This window comes from Oncorhynchus gorbuscha, linkage group LG10 (assembly GCF_021184085.1).
Source record: "Oncorhynchus gorbuscha isolate QuinsamMale2020 ecotype Even-year linkage group LG10, OgorEven_v1.0, whole genome shotgun sequence".
Classification (NCBI taxonomy): Eukaryota; Metazoa; Chordata; class Actinopteri; order Salmoniformes; family Salmonidae; genus Oncorhynchus; species Oncorhynchus gorbuscha.
The window spans coordinates 66,677,154-66,693,394 of record NC_060182.1 but is presented as its reverse complement, the minus strand read 5'-3'; the positions used below and the strand labels follow the sequence as shown (position 1 = coordinate 66,693,394).

General features: G+C 49.1%; 1 protein-coding gene across 1 annotated transcript in view; it reads right to left on the bottom strand.

Annotated features, from left to right (window-relative positions):
* The window catches only part of LOC124046379 (low density lipoprotein receptor adapter protein 1-B-like), a 62,216-nt gene that overhangs the window by 8,429 nt on the left and 37,546 nt on the right, over nt 1–16,241 (bottom strand). Inside the window, 4 exon segments of the mRNA XM_046366699.1 lie at nt 2,478–2,573; nt 8,276–8,348; nt 8,759–8,873; nt 15,804–15,916. Of these exon segments, the coding sequence (XP_046222655.1) occupies nt 2,478–2,573; nt 8,276–8,348; nt 8,759–8,873; nt 15,804–15,916 (397 nt within the window).

Here is a 16,241-nt window from a genome sequence, read left to right as displayed (position 1 = left end):
TTATGTCTGAAGCCTGAAATGTGGCAAAAGGTCGCAAAGTTCAAGGGGGCCGAATACTTTCGCAAGGGACTGTACATACATACACACTGCTCAAAAAAATAAAGGGAACACTTAAACAACACAATGTAACTCCAAGTCAATCACACTTCTGTGAAAACAAACTGCCCATTTAGGAAGCAACACTGATTGACAATAAATTTCACATGTTGTTGTGCAAATGGAATAGACAACAGGTGGAAATTATAGGCAATTAGCAAGACACCCCCAATAAAGGAGTGGTTCTGCAGGTGGCGACCACAGACCACTTCTCAGTTCCTATGCTTCCTGGCTAATGTTTTGGTCACTTTTGAATGCTGGCGGTGCTTTCACTCTAGTGGTAGCATGAGACGGAGTCTACAACCCACACAAGTGGCTCAGGTAGTGCAGCTCATCCAGGACGGCACATCAATGCAAGCTGTGACAAGGTTTGCCTTGTCTGTCAGCGTAGTGTCCAGAGCATGGAGGCGCTACCAGGAGACAGGCCAGTACATCAGGAGATGTGGAGGAGGCCGTAGGAGGGCAACAACCCAGCAGCAGGACCTCTACCTCCGCCTTTGCGCAAGGAGGAGCAAGAGGAGCACTGCCAGAGCCCTGCAAAATGACCTCCAGCAGGCCACAAATGTGCATGTGTCTGCTCAAACGGTCAGAAACAGACTCCATGAGGGTGGTATGAGGGCCCGACGTCCACAGGTGGGGGTTGCGCTTACAGCCCAATACCGTGCAGGACGTTTGGCATTTGCCAGAGAACACCAAGATTGGCAAATTCGCCACTGGCGCCCTGTGCTCTTCACAGATGAAAGCAGGTTCACACTGAGCACATGTGACAGGTGTGACAGTCTGGAGATGCCGTGAAGAACGTTCTGCTGCCTGCAAATTCCTCCAGCATGACTGGTTTGGCGGTGGGTCAGTCATGGTGTGGGGTGGCATTTCTTTGGGGGGGCCGCACAGCCCTCCATGTGCTCGCCAGAGGTTGCCTGACTGCCAGTAGGTACCGAGATGAGATCCTCAGACCCCTTGTGAGATCATATGCTGGTGCGGTTGGCCCTGGGTTCCTCCTAATGCAAGACAATGCTAGACCTCATGTGGCTGGAGTGTGTCAGCAGTTCCTGCAAGAGGAAGGCATTGATGCTATGGACTGGCCCGCCCGTTCCCCAGACCTGAATCCAATTGAGCACATCTGGGACATCATGTCTCGCTCCATCCACCAACGCCACGTTGCACCACAGACTGTCCAGTAGTTAGCGGATGCTTTAGTCCAGGTCTGGGAGGAGATCCCTCAGGAGACCATCCGCCACCTCATCAGGAGCATGCCCAGGCGTTGTAGGGAGGTCATACAGGCACGTGGAGGCCATACGCACTACTGAGCCTCATTTTGACTTGTTTTAAGGACATTACATCAAAGTTGGATCAGCCTGTAGTGTGGTTTTCCACTTTAATTTTGAGTGTGACTCCAAATCCAGACCTCCATGGGTTGATAAATTTGATTTCCATTGATCATTTGTGTGATTTTGTTGTCAGCACATTCAACTATGTAAAGAAAAAAGTATTTAATAAGAATATTTCATTCATTCAGATCTAGGATGTGTTATTTTAGTGTTCCCTTTATTTTTTTGAGCAGTGTATACACTTGATTCCATATGTGTCACTTTATAGTTTATGTCTTCACTATTATTCTACAATGTAGAAAATTGAAAAAAAATAAAAAAATAATAAAGAACATCCCTTGAATGAGTAGGTGTGTCCAAACTTTTGACCGGTACTGTACAGACACACACTGTAGGGGTATATTCCCACTGGGTGGAGGCTCTGCACTATTTATGGTTGTGTCCCCCCCCCCCCAGTCCACACACTCATTTTCACATACTGCCTGCTTACATAGTTTATAGTTTATTATTGCCATACACCTAGATACTAGGTCCAAATGGATATGAACTCAGGTCCCTCAGAAGAGAGGGCAACACAGTACTTCAGGGTAAATGTGCCTCACCAGCAGGATTTGAGGAAACGGTCACAGGGACTAGAATCTCTTGGCTTATAGAATTCCATGGATGAGGAACCGAACAGCCACAAAGAATGTAGATCCCTCAAGCTTTTCAAACAAACTGTTTCCTGTTGTTGGACTCAAGCTTACATGCCAGAGGTCACCTACCTCCTTAACATTCCTCTGTGCTAAATATCTTTAAAAAAAATACAATCAGAGAGACAAGATTCTGAGAAAAACAGACCTCAAGGAAGTATTGATCAAGCCATTATCTACAGAAGAACAAAGACAGTAACCAGCATGAGTGCGTGATTGTGGATTTAGGCTAAAGTGGACTCCAAGACAAAGGACTCAACATGCACCAGATTATAATCACCAGCCCCTGGGCTATATGAATCTTGCCTTTTGAATATCTTTCCATCCTTGAGGCAGAGAGACGTTATGGTTGGTGACTCACCTCCTCCCTTCAGACTGCCCAGGCTGGCCGAGCTCTCCGACTGGCTACTACTAGCTCCTTCCCCATCCGACCCAGACTTCACACGCTTCTCCTTGTCTGTGGAGGAGAGAGATAGAAAGACTGAGGGAAAAGAGAGGTTCAATCATCTAGAATATTAATGTCTAGCTGATCATGTTTGTAATGTCTGTAAACCACTGTTCATCATTCTCAGCAGATATCGGGCACTTGACCAAACAACACTATGGGTGTGTTTGTAAATTCACTCTGGCGTGCGCTCTGGGCATTCGTAAATGCAGAGCATTGTCAGATTGTCCGCTCGTAAATTCAGAGCGTCTCAAATATTTGAGATTCTTTAGAGCGCACACTGGACACTCAGGCCGATAGTGTTGATCCAAGTGTTCTGACCTCACAAGCACTCAAGCCAACTGGCTAAACTTGCTAGCTACTTCCAGACACAAATGAGAGAAACTCTGACTATTTTACTCACCCTAGCAAAGATGGTTAGGCTGTTTTGATGTTATCTAGAGCGTTGGTGGCTAACTGTGCTGCTGGAAACAATTGAATTACGTTTTTTTTTTGCCAACGTTCACTAACGCCGGTAATATTCAACTAACACCGGTTCGTAAATTCATCAGTTATTCTGTACTCTGGCACACTCAGACGAGAGTGCTCTGAAATCAGAGTAAATAGCCAGACTGAATTTACGAATGCACCTAAACATTTAGATATGAGGGGTTGAAGACGCCACAAGGACCAAAAGCTTCTGTAGCGCCTACACTTAACCATGCCAGTCAGTGGCCTTGGGCCAGGAGATTTAAATAGAGTAGAACCAAACAGTGGTCAGGTCTGTAGCTTCAGGAACCAGCCCATCAGGCAGGCAGTTCCTCCGCTGCTTTAATAAAGGAGCATCTGGGTCACGTGGATAAAGCCCGTCTCCTCTCCTAACATTCTTACCTGAACGGGAGCAGGGCTCAGGTTCCAGCGTGAGGCACTGACCCAAAGAGACAGAGCTTTCCTGGAGAATAATTGTTTCTCTGAATTTCAGTTGGTCTACAGCAGTGTTCCTCAACTCCAGTCCTCCAGTACCCCCAACTCCAGTCCTCCAGTAACCCCAACACCCCAGTACCCCCAACTCCAGTCCTCCAGTACCCCCAACACCCCAGTACCCAACTCCAGTCCTCCAGTACCCCCAACACCCCAGTACCCAACTCCAGTCCTCCAGTACCCCCAACACCCCAGTACCCCCAACTCCAGTCCTCCAGTACCCCCAACACCCCAGTACCCCCAACTCCAGTCCTCCAGTACCCCCAACACCCCAGTACCCCCAACTCCAGTCCTCCAGTACCCCCAACACCCCAGTACCCCCAACTCCAGTCCTCCAGTACCCCCAACACCCCAGTACCCCCAACTCCAGTCCTCCAGTACCCCCAGTACCCCCAACTCCAGTCCTCCAGTACCCCCAACACCCCCAACTCCAGTCCTCCAGTACCCCCAACACCCCCAACTCCAGTCCTCCAGTACCCCCAACACCCCCAACTCCAGTCCTCCAGTACCCCCAACACCCCAGTACCCAACTCCAGTCCTCCAGTACCCCCAACACCCCAGTACCCCCAACTCCAGTCCTCCAGTACCCCCAACACCCCAGTACCCCCAACTCCAGTCCTCCAGTACCCCCAACACCCCAGTACCCCCAACTCCAGTCCTCCAGTACCCCCAACACCCCAGTACCCCCAACTCCAGTCCTCCAGTACCCCCAACACCCCAGTACCCCCAACTCCAGTCCTCCAGTACCACCAACACCCCAGTACCCCCAACTCCAGTCCTCCCAACACCCCAACTCCAGTACCACCAACTCCAGTACCCCCAACACCCCCAACACCAGTCCTTCAGTCCCCCAACTCCAGTCCTTCAGTCCTCCCAACTCCAGTCCTTCAGTCCTCCCAACTCCAGTCCTCCCAACTCCAGTCCTCCCAACTCCAGTCCTCCCAACTCCAGTCCTCCCAACTCCAGTCCTCCCAACTCCAGTCCTCCCAACTCCAGTCCTCCCAACTCCAGTCCTCCCAACTCCAGTCCTCCCAACTCCAGTCCTCCCAACACCCCAACTCCAGTCCTCCCAACACCAGTCCTCCCAACACCAGTCCTCCCAACACCCCAACTCCAGTCCTCCAGTGCCCCCAACACAACGCATTTTTGTTGTAGGCCCGGACAAACACCTTATTCAACTAATCATCAATCCTTCAATGAGTCGAATCGGGTGAGTTTGTCTGGGGCTACAAAAAAAAGTGTGTGCTGCTGTTGGGGGTACTGGAGGACTGGAGTTGGGGAACACTGGTCTACATGTTCACATTAGGTGGGTCTCTACACACACCTCAGTATCCACTATGTTTATGCATTGCATGCATGTTTTCTTGCCCCCATGGTGAAAGGGGAGGTTCTTGCTCAAGCATACACACATACGTCTGCAGGTCTGACCATACGCAGTCTGCCTGCAGGTCTGACCATACGCAGTCTGCCTGCAGGTCTGACCATACGCAGTCTGCCTGCAGGTCTGACCATACGCAGTCTGCCTGCAGGTCTGACCATACGCAGTCTGCCTGCAGGTCTGACCATACGCAGTCTGCCTGCAGGTCTGACCATACGCAAAAGGCCTGGCTGCTGACCTACTGTAACTCATGCCTCCATTAATTTCTGTGGCGATTAAAAGCACATGTCAGCTTGTCCCCCAAGGACAATAGTTACATGAAGTCCCTTTTAGGACTCCTTCGACATTGTCCAGCAGAGGCATCAAAACTCATGCACTGCGTCCCATTCCCCAAGAGAGCCAAGGTGGCTGAGTGGTGGCTGGGTTCCAAACTATTCCCTGGGTGGCTGTGCCCTCTTTCCCCTCCGGTGGCAACACTGCACGGGGATAACCCCGTGACAGGGTGTGAGAGAATGCCATAAGGCATTCCAAAAATATTGAGAGTTCACACAGTCAATATCAAAGCTATACTAGCTAGTTGTGTCTACTTCAAATACACTTCAAATGATTGCTTCTCGTGCATAGAGATTAGATCTTATAAGGATGTGGGTCACAGATGCAGTTTGGAGAAATATGGTGGGGTTGTGTGTGGTCGGTTGGGGCAGAGGGATGGATGCAGTGGTGTACAGCAAAGAGACAACCACCCTGATGTTCCTACCCACAATCATCAGGGGACATGTAACTCACGGAGCAGACTACGATTGTTAGTTTGCTCTCCTTCTGCCACAAGAGAACATGACTACTCCCTTTGATAGCTCCCCAAAGCATCACTTCTTTCTACTCCACTCCCTCATCAGCCACATTGTGTAGAACAAGACGAAAAGGCAGCCCAGGAAATCAGAGGGGTTAGCAGTCCTTATGGCTCTGAGTATGTGAACTCTGATGAGGCACGAGGGCAGTGAGCGAGAGAGCGGGGGAAAGCCTGCACTCCTTTTCAGCTTTAATATTAATTTCTGAAATGTGGAGCAGAACACAGAACATATAAAATAGTCCAGTGCCTTGATCTCTGGAAAATAATACAATCAAATGGAAATGCATCTGAATTAAAACACTACCAAAAGGCTCTGCTGTAAACAACCTGTCCAAAACCACAAAAAACGGGAGTGTAAATGAAAGGGTGGGAAGTGTAAAGGAATGAATAGATAACCTCTCCTTCACTCTCAGTGAGACTGGATCAATTGCACAGGGACCCAGCTGGCAGACGGGACTTAACTACCATTGTCAGACTCTCTCCTTCCTCCCCTCTCACTCCTCCTTCTCTCTCCCTCCTCCTCCTCCTCCTCTCCGACAGTGACAAACAGAAAGAGGGGAATGGGTGGAGGGTTTTGACAAAAAATAATCCAGAAACTTTACAAAGGATCTAGGTGCCAGACCAGATAGTCACAACAAAACATCTAGTAACAAAAAATAACTGCTTGTTGCAACTGAATCCTGATGATGAGACATTTTGTATCAAACGAGAACTGATTCTAGGGTGCTATTTATTTATATATTTTTTACCTTTATTTAACCAGGCAAGTCAGTTAAGAACATATTCTTATTTTCAATGACGGCCTGGGAACAGTGGGTTAACTGCCTGTTCAGGGGCAGAACGACAGATTTGTACCTTGTCAGCTCGGGGGTTTGAACTCACAACCTTCCGGTTACTAGTCCAACGCTCTAACCACTAGGCTACGCTGCCACTCCTGCCGCTATGTTCAGAAGACAACAGTTAGAGAGGGTGTGTTATATGAAAGATTGAAGAGGAAGAATTATACTGACACCCACATGTATAGTATACACCCAGGAGTTCTCATTTACATACAAGTCATACATGCAGTAAATGACAGACGTGTTCTGCTGACCTTATGAGAACCATACATGGGTGTGTGACAACCTTCCTTACACAGCACTTTCAGTGTTCATCCGTTTAGCAGGAGCGAGTACCCTAGGGGCTGGATGTCGGTCTTTACAGTAATCTGTGTGTGTGTGTGTGTGCGCAACAGAAAAAAAGTGTACTTAGTAAATAATTCAAATGGACTAAAATCTAAATATTTCCAGTCAGTTTTAAGGAGTAGACTTCATCTATTTGGCGACTTCCATCTCCCCCTTTTCTGCCCTCATGTTTTCACAGTAATAACACAGGAAACACGGCAGATTGACAAGCCTTCTCACCTAGTCCTCAGGCTACATCTCACTGAGCTCCTGTCAATATCAGCCTTTAACCAGAGTAATCTGCCCTAAATTAAGAGGGTTTACTGAACAAAACAAAGTTTCCCTTTCTGGCCTGGTTGTTCCCACAGAGGGACTGTTTTAATCAATGTGGACATTCCTGTTGGGGAGCTAACTGAAAGGTGGGAGCGGCCTAGCAGAGATCCACCATTTCACATGCCTCTGAGGGGTCAGGGCCAAGGCCGGGGAGGACAGGGGAATTTATGTTGCTACATTGTAGAGGAACTATGGTGGGATTGAGCAAACGCACTCCATCCTCCCTCATTCAGCTGCTGTACAGAACATCTACATGCAGTGAGGAGGGATTTAAAGGGATACTGCGAGATTGAGATTTAGGTCGTTTTTGTACTTACCCAGAGTCAGACAAACTCATGGATACCATTTGTATGTCTCTGCATGCGGTTTGAAAATGATTGAAGTTAGCATATCGTTAGCCTAGTGTAATTGCTTGAAGTCTCCAGGTACAGTAGCCAGCTCCTCTCAAAATCGGGGAAACAGACCTAACTACTTTGAAGCTGGGTGGATTGTAATTTGGCCATTGTGGCATCTGAGCACACAGGCAGCGCCATTGAGACAATGTTGAAATGACCAACCGGGGGCCTCCCGGGTGGCGCAGTGGTTAAGGGCGCTGTACTGCAGCGCCAGCTGCGCCACCAGAGACTCTGGGTTCGCACCCAGGCTCTGTCGTAACCGGCCGCGACCAGGAGGTCCGTGGGGCGACTCACAATTGGGGTAAAAAGAAGAAGAAGAAAAAGACCAACCACCCAGCTTTGGAGTAGTTGTCCATTTCCCTGATTTTAATGGCCATTGTACCGAGAGACTTTTAGCAATTGCACTGAGCTAACTCCAATCATCTCGAAATTGCTCACGGAGACATACAAACGACCAAAATCTCAAAGTTTCCCTTTAAATGTGTACTAGAGAGAACATAGGCCGAGAGGCACCGAGTGAAATAATGAAAGAGTAAGGGGGAGGTGAGAGAGAGAAGAGGAGGATAAGAACAGTTACACTCAAAGAATGAGACATTCGTCACACTTCTCCAGTCATCCGGGGTGACCACGCGTACCTTCTTTGGCAGCCTGCCAGAACTCAAACGCCACTCTGAAGGCTTGGGCCACTGTTAACGTCACTGCCTGGGCCTGAGGGGGGGGAAGAGAGGGAGCGAGAGGTAGAGGAAAAAAAGCACAGTAAATATGACATACAAGATATTGGTTAAGTGTTTTAAGATGGGAGAGGAAAACCCATTGAAGACAGATAAGAGCAGAACTAGAGACTAACAGAGGGAGGGGTCGCCGGCCTCCAGAGGAAACTCCTCAACTAAACACCTAATAAGGGAACATTAACCCACGTGACAGTGTTGGTCCCTACTACTCAATTCAACTTCCTCTTCCTTACTGGTTGTTTATGTAGCTGGGAGGAAGTGTAGCCGTTGGACCAGAGCTAAATTAGCAAGGGGAAGGAAAGAGAGGGAGTGGCACACTCATTCACAAAGCCACCCCCTGGGAGAGATACTATTTGGAAGAGGGGCCACAGAGACACACAGACTCACCACTTTCCTCTTGGTGCAGAGGTAGGCGTGACACTCCAGGGTTTCATTCTGTTGGCTCTGGGCGATGTAGGCAAACACTTTGTCGTGCATCTTGTCTGCTGTGCAGTAGGATATCCTGAGGGGGAGTCACAGAGACAAACTAGTTTTAATAAAAAAGTGTCCCTACGGATTGGGCAGGGCTATCACGCAACTTCATCTTCACTAAGCCTTTAAGCCCACCACAATCAGATTTAGACACTTAAATCTTTCATTTCCACATTAAATAAACCCATCACATTTCACACACACACCCTAGCGTGCAGGCGGAGACCCAATCAAAAGATCCAGGCTTTGAATTTTAACTTTAAGGACATTCGTCTGTGGTATGTCCCCAGTGTACCTCGGCTCCATTAGTTTTAGCCAAGACGACTGTGTGATCCCTGCTGTGTCTGTCCGCCCAGCCCTGTGGTGTTTCAGTATTATTGGATTGGATCTTGCCTCTTAAGTGCAGGTCTACTCTAACATTGGAACATGCTCTGTTCTGTAAATGTTCTGAGACATGACATCATATCACCCCGAGACCTCATTGACAGGTGGGTTGGGTAATGAATGACCGCAATCTGCCCTCCCCGTTCCTCTACATCAGCACCCTACTGCTCAAACTCTGAACATCACTCTGCAGAGATCACACGTCTAGTTAACTAATGACTCAGTGATATAAAAATGTAACATGTAAAAAAAAAAAAACATTTCTCTGCTATAAAAGCCAACAGCTGCACTGCGCGATGTTGTGAGATTTACGACAGATGTTAAGAGTGAGAGCATTGTGAAATTGGGCGTCTAGGTAAATACATTTCATTTACTGCTCATCCATCTTCTCTAGCAGATGACTGGAGAGGAGGACCTCAGTGAATGACAATGTTTGCTTTAAATTGAACCAAAATCCTTACATTGAGTCACAGCTAAATAGTTAGTGTTGAAGATCCCACAGCCTCAGAGAAAACTGTTGTGCTCCAGTGTGATGGAGAGTTAAGCAACATGATTGTAATTTTGTCCTCAATGTGCCAACACCTCCTCGGGTTGCTGTGAGAGCGAGCCAACACCTCCTCGGGTTGCTGTGAGAGCGAGCCAACACCTCCTCGGGTTGCTGTGAGAGCGAGCCAACACCTCCTCGGGTTGCTGTGAGAGCGAGCCAACACCTCCTCGGGTTGCTGTGAGAGCGAGCCAACACCTCCTCGGGTTGCTGTGAGAGCGAGCCAACACCTCCTCGGGTTGCTGTGAGAGCGAGCCAACACCTCCTCGGGTTGCTGTGAGAGCGAGCCAACACCTCCTCGGGTTGCTGTGAGAGCGAGCCAACACCTCCTCGGGTTGCTGTGAGAGCGAGCCAACACCTCCTCGGGTTGCTGTGAGAGCGAGCCAACACCTCCTCGGGTTGCTGTGAGAGCGAGCCAACACCTCCTCGGGCTGTGCTGTTGCTGTGAGAGCGAGCCAACACCTCCTCGGGTTGCTGTGAGAGCGAGCCAACACCTCCTCGGGTTGCTGTGAGAGCGAGCCAACACCTCCTCGGGTTGCTGTGAGAGCGAGCCAACACCTCCTCGGGTTGCTGTGAGAGCGAGCCAACACCTCCTCGGGTTGCTGTGAGAGCGAGCCAACACCTCCTCGGGTTGCTGTGAGAGCGAGCCAACACCTCCTCGGGTTGCTGTGAGAGCGAGCCAACACCTCCTCGGGTTGCTGTGAGAGCGAGCCAACACCTCCTCGGGTTGCTGTGAGAGCGAGCCAACACCTCCTCGGGTTGCTGTGAGAGCGAGCCAACACCTCCTCGGGTTGCTGTGAGAGCGAGCCAACACCTCCTCGGGTTGCTGTGAGAGCGAGCCAACACCTCCTCGGGTTGCTGTGAGAGCGAGCCAACACCTCCTCGGGTTGCTGTGAGAGCGAGCCAACACCTCCTCGGGTTGCTGTGAGAGCGAGCCAACACCTCCTCGGGTTGCTGTGAGAGCGAGCCAACACCTCCTCGGGTTGCTGTGAGAGCGAGCCAACACCTCCTCGGGTTGCTGTGAGAGCGAGCCAACACCTCCTCGGGTTGCTGTGAGAGCGAGCCAACACCTCCTCGGGTTGCTGTGAGAGCGAGCCAACACCTCCTCGGGTTGCTGTGAGAGCGAGCCAACACCTCCTCGGGTTGCTGTGAGAGCGAGCCAACACCTCCTCGGGTTGCTGTGAGAGCGAGCCAACACCTCCTCGGGTTGCTGTGAGAGCGAGCCAACACCTCCTCGGGTTGCTGTGAGAGCGAGCCAACACCTCCTCGGGTTGCTGTGAGAGCGAGCCAACACCTCCTCGGGTTGCTGTGAGAGCGAGCCAACACCTCCTCGGGTTGCTGTGAGAGCGAGCCAACACCTCCTCGGGTTGCTGTGAGAGCGAGCCAACACCTCCTCGGGTTGCTGTGAGAGCGAGCCAACACCTCCTCGGGTTGCTGTGAGAGCGAGCCAACACCTCCTCGGGTTGCTGTTACGTTCCCCAGTTTGTGTATTTCAGGAAATGGCTTCCTGAAGTACAAAGCAGCTGATTGGTCGGCCCCATTGCAGATTGGAGCTCTGACCCCGCCCTCTCGTCAGGGGTTACAGCTGTCTGCAATTACCGACTCCTTCTGCAGCTTGAAAAGCCAGTGTTCCTTTGTTAGGAGGAGAGAGCTTCTTTGTATGTCCTGTGATTTGAAGTTGTCTGTATAAATTGTTGTAAAGTATTTTTTAGCCGGTCCTGCAGAGTATGTCAAAAGGACTGTGTTTTTGATTATTGAAACTGCTCACTTTACATTAGTAATTTTATTTTTGTTCACGGGGGGAAGGCACCTTGGGAGTGTTTAGACTAAAAGCCTGGGGGCATACATATACCAGTAGTATGTACTGTCTATGCCACTAGGTAAGACCTGGGCAGACCCCAGGCAAGTCAGGCAAGTCAGTTAAGAACAAATTCTTATTTTCAATGACGGCCTAGGAACAATGGGTTAACTGCCTTGTTCAGGGGCAGAACAACAGATTTTTACCTTGTCAGCTCAGGGATTCGATCTTGCAACCTTTCGGTTAGTAGTTCAATGCTCTAACCACTAGGCTACCTGCCGCCCCCTTCGTTGTTGTGCTAGCTGATTAGCTGTTGTCTCACCCACTGTTTTAGCTAGCTTTCCCAATTCAACACCTGTGATTATTGTATGCCTCGCTGTATGTCTCTCTCAAATGTCAATATGCCTTGTATACTGTTGCTCAGGTTAGTTATCATTGTTTTAGTTCACAATGGAGCCCCTAGTCCCACTCCTCATACCCCTGATACCTCCTTTGTCCCACCTCCCACATATGCGGTAACCTAAGAACAGAACTAAGAACAGATACAGCCCTTGGTTCACTCCAGACCTGACTGCCCTCGACCAGCACAAAAACATCCTGTGGCGGACTGCACTAGCATCGAACAGTCCCCGCGATATGCAACTGTTCAGCGAAGTCAGGAACCAATACTAGTGGTGTGGGGGCTGTGCTTTGGCAAAGTGGGTGGGGTTATATCCTTCCTGTTTGGCCCTGTCCGGGGGTGTCCTCGGATGGGGCCACAGTGTCTCCTGACCCCTCCTGTCTCAGCCTCCAGTATTTATGCTGCAGTAGTTTATGTGTCGGGGGGCTAGGGTCAGTTTGTTTATCTGGAGTACTTCTCCTGTCCTATTCGGTGTCCTGTGTAAATCTAAGTGTGCGTTCTCTAATTCTCTCCTTCTCTCCTTCTTTCTCTCTCTCGGAGGACCTGAGCCCTAGAACCATGCCCCAGGACTACCTGACATGATGACTCCTTGCTGTCCCCAGTCCACCTGGCCATGCTGCTGCTCCAGTTTCAACTGGCCTGGGCCCTAGGACCATGTCCCAGGACTACCTGACATGAGGACTCCTTGCTGTCCCCAGTCCACCTGGCCATGCTCCTGCTCCAGTTTCAACTGTTCTGCCTTACTATTATTCAACCATGCTGGTCATTTATGAACATTTGAACATCTTGGCCACGTTCTGTTATAATCTCCACCCGGCACAGCCAGAAGAGGACTGGCCACCCCACATATGCTCTCTCTAATTCTCTCTTTCTTTCTCTCTCTCGGAGGACCTGAGCCCTAGGACCGTGCCCCAGGACTACCTGACATGATGGCTCCTTGCTGTCCCCAGTCCACCTGACTGTGCTGCTGCTCCAGTTTCAACTGTTCTGCCTTATTATTATTTGACCATGCTGGTCATTTATGAACATTTGAACATCTTGGTCATTTTCTGTTATAATCTCTACCCGGCACAGCCAGAAGAGGACTGGCCACCCCACATAGCCCGGTTCCTCTCTAGGTTTCTTCCTAGGTTTTGGCCTTTCTAGGGAGTTTTTCCTAGCCACCGTGCTTTTACACCTGCATTGTTTGCTGTTTGGGGTTTTAGGCTGGGTTTCTGTACAGCACTTTGAGATATCAGCTGATGTACGAAGGGCTATATAAATAAATTTGATTTGATTTGATTTGAATACACGCAGTCAGTCAGGAAAGCTAAGGCCAGCTTCTTCAGGCAGAAGTTTGCATCCTGTAGCTCCAACTCCAAAAAGTTCTGGGACACTGAAGTCCATGGAGAACAAGAGCACCTCCTCCCAGCTGCCCACTGCACTGAGGCTAGGGAAACTTCAACAAGCATTTCTCAACGGCTGGCCATGCCTTCCACCTGGCTACTCCTACCTCGGCCAACAGCTTCCCCCCCTCCCCCCCGCAGCTCCTCGCCCAAGCCTCTAGGTTCTCCTTTACCCAAAACCAGATAGCAGATGTTCTGAAAGAGCTACAAAACCTGGACCCGTATAAATCAGCTGGGCTTGACAATCTGGACCCTCTATTTCTGAAACTATCCGCCACCATTGTCGCAACCCCTATTTACCAGCCTGTTCAACCTCTTTCATATCGTCTGAGATCCCCAAGGATTGGAAAGCTGCCGCAGTCATCCCCCTCTTCAAAGGGGGAGACACCCTGGACCCAAACTGTTACAGACCTATATCCATTCTGCCCTGCCTATCTAAGGTCTTCGAAAGCCAAGTCAACAAACAGGTCACTGACCATCTCGAATCCCACCGTACCTTCTCCGCTATGCAATCTGGTTTCCGAGCCGGTCACGGGTGCACCTCAGCCACACTCAAGGTACTAAACGACATTATAACCGCCATCGATAAAAGACAGTACTGTGCAGCCGTCTTCATCGACATTGTCAAGGCTTTCGACTCTGTCAATCACCATAGTCTTATCGGCAGACTCAGTAGCCTCGGTTTTTCGGATGACTGCCTTGCCTGGTTCACCAATTACTTTGCAGACAGAGTTCAGTGTGTCAAATCGGAGGGCATGCTGTCCGGTCCTCTGGCAGCCTATGGGGGTGCCACAGGGTTCAATTCTCGGGCCGACTCTTTTCTCTGTATATATCAATGATGTTGCTCTTGCTGCGGGCGATTCCCTGATCCACCTCTACGCAGACGACACCATTCTATATACTTTCGGCCCGTCATTGGACACTGCTATCTAACCTCCAAACGAGCTTCAATGACACAACACTCCTTCCGTGGCCTCCAACTGCTCTTAAACGCTAGTAAAACCAAATGCATGCTTTTCAACCGATCGCTGCCTGCACCCGCATGCCCGAATAGCATCACCACACTGGATGGTTCCGACCTTGAATATGTGGACACCTATAAGTACCTAGGGTGTCTGGCTAGACTGCAAACTCTCCTTCCAGACCCATATCAAACATCTCCAATCGAAAATCAAATCAAGAGTCTGCTTTCTATTCCGCAACAAAGCCTCCTTCACTCACGCTGCCAAGCTTACCCTAGTAAAACTGACTATCCTACCGATCCTCGACTTCGGCGATGTCATCTACAAAATTGCTTCCAACACTCTACTCAGCAAACTGGATGCAGTTTATCACAGTGCCATCTGTTTTGTCACTAAAGCACCTTATACTACCCACCACTGCGACTTGTATGCTCTAGTCGGCTGGCCCTCGCTACATATTCGTCGCCAGACCCACTGGCTCCAGGTCATCTACAAGGCCATGCTAGGTAAAGCTCCGCCTTATCTCAGTTCACTGGTCACGATGGCAACACCCATCCGTAGCACGCGCTCCAGCAGGTGTAGCACGCGCTCCAGCAGGTGTATCTCACTGATCATCCCTAAAGCCAACACCTCATTTGGCCGCCTTTCGTTCCAGTACTCTGCTGCCTGTGACTGGAACGAATTGCAAAAATCGCTGAAGTTGGATACTTTCATCTCCCTCACCAACTTCAAACATCAGCTATCTGAGCAGCTAACCGATAGCTGCAGCTGTACATAATCTATTGGTAAATAGCCCACCCATTTTCACCTACCTCATCCCCAGTTTTTATTTATTTACTTTTCTGTTCTTTTGCACACCAATATCTCTACCTGTACATGATCATCTGATCATTTATCACTCCAGTGTTAATCTGCAATATTGTAATTATTCGCCTACCTCCTCATGCCTTTTGCACACATTGTATATAGACTCCCCTTTTTTCTCTACTGTGTTATTGACTTGTTAATTGTTTACTCCATGTGTAACTCGTGTTGTCTGTTCACACTGCTATGCTTTATCTTGGCCAGGTCGCAGTTGCAAATGAGAACTTGTTCTCAACTAGTCTACCTGGTTAAATCAAGGTGAAAAAATAATTAAAAATAAAATGTGGCAAGCGATTCAAGGTTGGCCTAAGCAATAACAAGTCACACTGATTTTGTAAGGTGAAATTGAGGGTGTGTGTGCTATCGCACGTGCCTGTTTCTGAGTGCTCACACCCCAGGTTAAAGCTCAGACACACAGCTGTTGTTGAGGCCTCCTGAGGGAGAGGACATTGATGGAAAGCGCTATCCACCCATCCACCCTTCATCACCGCAAATCCCAACACTCAGTCTCAAAGTGATGGATGAGAGTGGAAGGGGGATTCTGGGGGGAAACAACGTGTTTTATTGGAAGTTGAAAATTAAGAACTTAAAATTTGGGGCACCCCTTCTCTGAGTGAGACTAACCTGTAAATGGATATGTTCTCGATCAGCTGGTTAGAGGCATAGTCATAGAGGATGATTCCTCGAGGGGACACTTTTAATGTCACTTTCTGGAGTTTCTTGCCACTGGCTTTGGCCTAGAAGAAAGAGGGTGAGAGGGCAAATAGGTTAATGATACTCATGCAACCTCAAACCTGTGACTTTGCCAGTGTGCAAGTATGTGCTATAAGTACACATCTATAGTGAACTAAAATACACTGCTCAAAAAAATAAAGGGAACACTAAAATAACGCATCCTAGATCTGAATGAATGAAATACTCTTATTAAATATTTACATAGTTGAATGTGCTGACAACAAAATCACACAAATGATCAATGGAAATCAAATTTATCAACCCATGGAGGTCTGGATTTGGAGTCACACTCAAAATTAAAGTGGAAAACCACACTACAGGCTGATC